Below are 7394 nucleotides of genomic sequence, written 5' to 3'. Positions count from 1 at the left end.
ACCAAAAAATATTAAAAAAAAAAAAAAAAAGAAGTAGCAGTGGGGCTTAAAAGGAGAAGGATGGAAAGTATAAAAATTTAACAGGATATACTGAGAAAATGAATATGAGATGAAGAAGGAAAAGTCAAGGATAACTCTAAAATGTACAGCTTAGTAACTAGATGGATAGCAGTACCATCATTCTATAAAATACATATATGTTAGAAGTTAGTTTTAGAGAGTAATGAGGGTAAGTGAGATTTCAGTTTGGGCTATGGTGAGTCTGAGGTAGGAGAGAGAGAGAGAGAGAGAGAGAGAGAGAGAGAGAGAACGAACGAGAAAGCGCCAATGGAGAGTACAGGGGACAACTGGATATTTAGGTCTGGAGTTGAGGAGAGGGAAGGATCTAAGCCAGAGTGCAGAACTGACCACTGTCTCAATTGATATGGTAATAGGAATTGTGTACATAGCTACTACTGTCCAGGTAAGGACCAAAAGTAAGAAAAGAAAAAAAAAAGCAGCAATGTTTAAAGGGCAAGAAGAGGAAGAATGGCTATGATAGGAGTTAGCCTGTACAGAAACAGCCTGAAAGGTATTAAGAGCAGGAAGGAATGGCTGGATTAAAGCCAAAAAAAGAGTTGGGGGTCGTCAAAAGTATAAATGTGACAGAGGTCAAAATAGAATGAAGATTTAAATTTGATAAGTGAAGAGTCATTAGTATCCCTAGCAAGAATAATAGTAATGGCATAGAAATTGGATCTTAGTGAGCTGAAAGATGAAAAAAGGTGAAGAAGTATTCATAGGGAAGGCTAACTGTTTTCAAAATGGCTCTAAGAGGAAAGAGGGTACATTCTGGATCTAAAGTGTCCCCCAAAGGCCCATGTATTGAAGATTTGGTCCTAAGCCTGTGATGCTATTGGGAGGTGGGGCCTAATGGATGGAAATTAGGTCATTGGAGACATGCCTTTAACGAGGTATTGGTACCCCAGTCCCTTCTTGCATCTCTGCTTCCCAGCCACTATGAAGTAAACATCTTGCTCTATCATGTACTCTTTCCATGATGTAGTGCCTCATCACAGGCCCAAAAACAAGGTGGCCAAGTGATAATGGACTGATACCTCTGAAACTAAGCTAAAATAAACCTCTCCTCCTTAAAAGTTGATTATCTCAGGTATTTTGTAACAGTGAAAGAAAGCTAACACAGAGAGCAATTGCTAGAAGCAAGTATGATTATTTTTCTTTAAAAATAAAGAAAAATATTTGAACATACTTCTGAAGGAAGAAACTAGTCAAAAAGAACAGGTTGAAAATATAGCAGAAAGAGGGATTAATTGATAGAGTTGGTTTCTTTAAAAAGTAGGAGAGGATGGGATTTATAATATAGGTAGCATATACACAGATTGGACATCAAGTCCTCTGTGATAGTCAGGAGAAAGACATTCAAAAATGTTAATAATGATAATGGGAAGATGAGGTATCACTTTGACTTTTCTGTGAACCAGGAGACATGTTTTAATATGTGCCTATAGAAAGTATAACCAGCTTGAAAGCAAGGTACAGATTGGCAACACCTGCTTGGTGCAACAGGACTAGGACCCAACCAGGAACACATACAACAACTGCTAAGTAGGCAACTATAGACTATAAACTTGAAATAGTACAAATTAAACCTGTAATAGTACAAATTAACATGTATAAAATTTATTTATTTGCAGCAATGCTCAGTAGTCAGAATATAGGAAATTACTGAGGTAGCAAAGCAGTTAGAATAGAAGAATAAGGGACACGGTGGAATGGAGAAGTTTCTATACCAACAGGTCTTGGTAAATAGGGAAGAAAGTTAAAAAAGTGAAGTTAAAAGTATAGAGGTCTCAATGAGCTTGAAGAACCATGCTATCTAGAATAAATGTTTGAGAACTGGCATATAAAAACTTAAAGAAATATAAGTGCAGAGAGTTCAACAGTCTGCACATGAACCTTCAAATCTCCTGAATAAAGAGGGAGAGACAGGTGTTAAGGCCTTTCTCAAAGTCTTTAATGGAGGAGGGAGAGAAAGAAATGTACAAGGTAATATAGCTAAATGAAATAGATCAGAAAGGAAGAAACAGTTTTGTAAAGAGCAAGGAGAATACTAAACTTCCCCTAGGCCATTTAGTTTGTGGCATGTAGGAGAATGAGCAACTTTTGTAGTAACAGTGCAAGAAAAGTTGTTTTCCTGGAAGGGTAGTTAGGTTGTAAGAAAGGAGTTAAAGAAATCTGGAAACAGGCATCTCAGTCTTTTTAAATTTTTTAGTTCAGCAGAGACCTCCATCGGTATCAGAGGCCCAACAGTAGCAATTAAGCTCTTTTTAGGGATCCAAACAGAGTGAACAGTAGACAGGACAAGATGCTCTATTGCATTACTAATGATAGAAACACAAATTAAAACATGATATAAAATTGATCACCTATCACATATACAGAGATTAAAAAAGATTAATGATTACCATTGCTGGCAACATTGAAACATGGGTATGGTACTACATTTTCAGAGGCACTTGACCACACTTATTAGAATTTGAAATATTCATATTCTTTGACTAAAAAAATCTACTTCTAATAATATTCACATATGTAAGGATACATGTTTAAGGTTATTTGGTGCAGCAATGTTTATATTAGTGAAAAACTGAAAACAACAGAATTTTTTAATTAATGGAAGACCACAGTAAATTCCCACAATGGAATATATATAGTTTTTGGAAAAAAATGAGGTTGTATTGACTGACCTGATCTGAAAAATGTTCACTATTTTTAAAGATGAAAAGGCAATTACAGAACAGTATATACAGTATAGTCCTATTTTTACATAGTAATAGTATATTTATGTATATTGAAAAACTCTATAGCTGTACTATCCAAAATGAAAGTCCCTAGTCATCTGTGAGTATTTCATTTGAATTTGTTAAAATTCATTTAAATAAAAAAAATTCAGTTCTTCAATTTCACTAGTCAAATTTCAAGTGCTTAGTTATCTTCTGTAGATAGTAGCTACTCTATTAGAACATACAGAGCATTCCCATCATCACAGAAATTTCAAATGAATAGTACCAATCAAGAGACATACATATTAAACTATTAATAGTGAAATGTGTGTTGTGGGAAAACAAATGGAAAATGTTTACCTTTTGCTATGTATTTCTGAAATAACAACTACTTTATTAGTGTGCACATATTGCTTTTTTAATGAGAAAAAGTAAAGAAAAATAAAGAAAAGAGAGAGAAAAGTGGCATAGTATATTAGAGAACAACAAGAAATCTAGCATAGCCAAGTTGGGAAAGATTGGATAGCAAACTACAGGCTTTAATAGGCAATAGAATAGAGAACCATTGGGGGATTTTCACCATAAAGTAACATAATCAGAAGTGTTGTAAATGACTTTCTAGATAATCTGAGGAGTAACTACTAAAGAAGTAAAGCAGTTAGGAAGTTATTATATTACTTTGGAAAGGTTAGTGAATGTGTTAGGTAAGGAACATATGTTAGAAGCATCTCTAATCTATAATGTTAATTGTAAAGAAAGGATAGATTTGAAACACTTTTAAAATAGAACTGATAGGAGTTGGCAATTGACAGATGGAGGAAAGAGGGAGAACTGAAGACTGATTGAAGTTTTAAAGCTTGGGATACTCTATAGGTGGTAAGGTTATAAGGAGCACAGAATAATTATGCAATCCCAAATCTATTTTTGGTCAACTCATTTTAATTCAACCAATAATTTAAGGTTGGACAATCTATCAAATTGCCCTCTCCACCATCATCATTTTCTTTTGTCTAATAAATTTGGTTTCAGACAGGGACTATAGATGTATGGTTGTAGGATATATGAAAAAGGAACAACATGAAGAATGTTTTGAATAGAGGGTTTGAAATAGCCAAAAGGGTCACATAGTAAATACTAACACATTACAATGAAAAGTGCAGGCAACAGAACTAGGAAAACAAAAAGTATTTAAGGCAGTTAATTATACACACACATATATTCATATTCATTCATTCATTCATTCTCTCCCTCTTTCTCCCTCTCTTTCTCTCTAAACCTTTTAAACCAAAAGACATACATCATTGCTTTCAACTGAGAAAATGACAGCAGTGGAGTGAAGAGTCATTTTCTCCTTTCCTTTACTTCTACCAAATAAAGAGGGGTGGGGTGAAGAGGGAAAGTTTTCAGATAGGAATATATAAAAGATAATTCAAAATGAGAAAATATATACTTTGAATTTCCTTTTTTTAAAAAAAAATCATCTTAAAAAGGCTGGGGTTCTGGAGGTCAGAAAATAAGTGGGTCAGCATAAATGTAGGGTAACAAAGCCTGCCTAGACTGCATTCAGAGGCAGACCTATACAAAAAGATGCCATAAAAACGTATGTATTCAGAGCTCTGAATACTCACAGATATGTAAGCTCTGCATTTATTTCACACTCACCCTTAACACAAAAACACATCAGAGAGTAATTGAGCTGGAGGGACTATTAAAGACTACCAAAGAATTTTAAACTGAGGTCTAGGTCTATGAACTCCCAGAAATTGAGGTCCACATTTATATGTATAATTATATCTGCATTTTCCAGAGGGGGAGATGATCAATCTCATTCCCAAAGTGTTCTGTGGGCCCCCCAAAAGTTACAGTAGATACTATAAAACCATTTTGTTTTATAGATGGAGAAGTGAGGCCCAGAGAGGGAAGAAACATGCCCAAGGGCAAACATTTGCAGAGCTGAATCTAGAAACTAGATTTCTTTTAATATTCTTTCCACCATGGCACACTACTACTTCAAGAGATCCCATAATTAAAGTCAGTGCAAATTCTTAAAAGTCTTGATTATTACCTTTGTAATGAAAATTCCAGCATCCATAATAGCTTTAATGTGTCTCAACCACCCTGAGCTCTCCAGGCCACTAAGAAATTCACTCATTGTTGGAGTTTTCAATTCACAAACTAAGGTAGAAAAGGAAGCAGAGATTGAAATTGACAATCACCTCAGTTTATTCATCAAGAAAGGGAAGAAAGTGGATCCCCATTTTGTAAATGAGGAAGCTGAGGAACAGAGAGGTTAAATGATTATCTGGAAACCATACAGTTGAATCAGGAATAGGACTAGGGATAAAGTCTACCAGATTTCCCACCATGGGTCTCTGCTTTCCCTAGGTTTGGAACCTACCCTCAAACACTCAGAAATCTCTCAAGAAAGCCCAAAGTATGAGTCAATACCTACAGGAAAATACTCACATCTCCTTTTATTAAAAACACATTTGATCCCCATCCTAATCCCACCCACTCATCCTAATCCTATAGGCCCTTAACATCTGTCTACTCCTATACCTCCACCTACTTCTTTCAGCTCTGTGCTATCTCAACAGGTTGCATGGAAGGGAACACATTAATTTTTGTGCACCTTTCACTAGTTATCCAGCAGAGGGCAACCTTTTGCTTCAAAATCTGTAAAACAAAGTTCCCTTCAATAGAATGTTCTGAGTCAAAATGAAAACAGGAGAGAAACAAGGAAAATGGATATTCAGTATTCTAAAAGGGACATAGACTGAGGAGACAGGATGTGATAAGGGTTGTATAGTGGAGAGGCCCTGGCATACTGTATCAGTACAAAACTGAAGAATATAAAGGAAGAACAGGTAGTTCAGTAAAGAAGGTAGGTTTTCATGATCTTTTCCTGAGTTGGCATATCACATCATGGAATTCTGAGTAGTGGTTTAAGAAGAAATGTTCTAAACTCAAGAATCCTACAAGGCCCAACGAACCACCTCAATTCCCCTTTTGACACCAATTATTTTGCAGTGATGACAGATGGCCAAAATTGTCTGATATCAGCATTTTTTTCCCTTGGAGATCTAAATTCAACTTCTTCTTCAGCAATGATGATATCAAAGTGATTCCGTATAGATCATATGAGGTTACTTTTTTGCCTTGAGGACAATGAAATGAATTCCAAATTCATTCATGCTTATGTTGGTCTTGGGTAGACCCCTGAATACCAGCCTCTGTAATTCTATTGAGAAATGAGTTTTGAAATATCTCATTCCCCTTGCCAGACTAACACTGCTATAATTCAGTATTCTTTTAAGTTATGTCCATACTCTAGTTAAACATCTCATCACTTATTTACTCTGCTCACCTGCTGGCTTTTATGTTCCACCCCAAAACAGGAATGCTTTTTTTTTTTACATAATAGTGCCAAAGTATGGCCTCTGGCCTAGCCAAGGTGAAATCCCTGTACCTTCCAAGAGTTTTTGCAGGCTGCTCCGCATCACATGAATGTTCTCAATGCCCATGAACCTGAAGCGAATGTTGGCATAGTTGTCTTCATTTTCATACCCCTTACCAGCTGCTCGGTTGGCCATGGCATTTAGCTGTAACAGTAGAGGGCATAACACAGCAGATAATGCCAAATGATGAAAGAGTGGGGTTCATCAATCTCAATACCTCATTCAAAACAGTTTTAAATCTTACATATTCTGGTATGGAGTGAATTTCACTATTTTTTAGACCAAGTACTTAGGTAACCCACTCACATACAGAAAGAGGAAAATTGAGGTTTTCTTGTATTACTAATATCCTACTTAAGAGATGAAGGATGTGGCAATTATAAAGATATTTTATCTGAATAACTAAAATAATAATTTTGAGCTACCTATTACAAACAAGTATCTTCACAGCTGAAAGGACTTTAAAATGAGAAAAATGTAAAAGTTCACAACTTTACAAGTGAGAAGCTATAGAAATAACTCTATGAACCTCTGGGCTAATCAATTTTTGATAGCTATTCTAGAAAAGATATCAATAACGTGGCTGTATAAGAATGTTTGGCAGTAAATGAGATTTACAGAAAGGAAATATTCATACAGTCACTTGAAGTCAGCCAATATACCTTCTATGATGATGACCATCTTACTGATTTTCTGTTGTTTGCCAGTTTTCTTATCTACTGCGTATTGAGCATTTCAAGAGGCAGGAAGCGCATATACATGGACAAGATGTGATTTTTGTATTCATGGATGAAATGCAAAAACTATACACATTAGCAAATATAAAGGAAAAATGTGCAAAAGGCAGAAATGTGACAGTAATTTTGATCTTTTATCACTCTGGCAGTGTCACTGAGCTTTCATTAAATGACAGATGTCAAAGGAATACCTGTGGAAGACAAACAACAGCTGCCTAGTTGCAATGAATTTAGTTATAAGTGATTCTTCAACAAACAAAACAATGATTACAGCAGTTCCTATCCAGGTATGGGTAGGATACCTAATGCAAATAGCTAGCAACACTGTGCCAGTATATACTCTTTGGAAATATACCTGGCAGATTTGAAGAAGAGCGAGGTATTAACATATTGATGAAGAGATGTTTATATATATA

General features: G+C 35.5%; 1 protein-coding gene and 1 long non-coding RNA gene across 9 annotated transcripts in view; one reads left to right on the top strand and one right to left on the bottom strand.

Annotated features, from left to right (window-relative positions):
- Mtmr8 (myotubularin related protein 8) overlaps nt 1–7394 on the bottom strand; it is a 128570-nt gene that overhangs the window by 76150 nt on the left and 45026 nt on the right. For 6 of the 7 annotated variants that reach the window (XM_048797239.1, XM_048797240.1, XM_048797242.1 and 3 more), the window contains 2 exons: nt 6253–6385; nt 4849–4958 (listed from right to left, as the gene is read on the bottom strand). The exons of the other annotated variant lie outside the window; for it this stretch is intronic. In XM_048797239.1, the coding sequence (XP_048653196.1) occupies nt 4849–4958; nt 6253–6385 (243 nt within the window). The remainder of the gene's footprint in view (nt 1–4848; nt 4959–6252; nt 6386–7394) is intronic. 7 annotated transcript variants of the gene reach the window in all.
- LOC125614440 overlaps nt 1–7394 on the top strand; it is a 123952-nt gene that overhangs the window by 87637 nt on the left and 28921 nt on the right. The window lies entirely within an intron of this gene.

The sequence above is a fragment of the Marmota marmota genome, unplaced genomic scaffold (genome assembly GCF_001458135.2).
Source record: "Marmota marmota marmota unplaced genomic scaffold, marMar, whole genome shotgun sequence".
Taxonomy (NCBI): Eukaryota; Metazoa; Chordata; class Mammalia; order Rodentia; family Sciuridae; genus Marmota; species Marmota marmota.
This window is presented reverse-complemented; position numbering and strand designations above follow the sequence as displayed.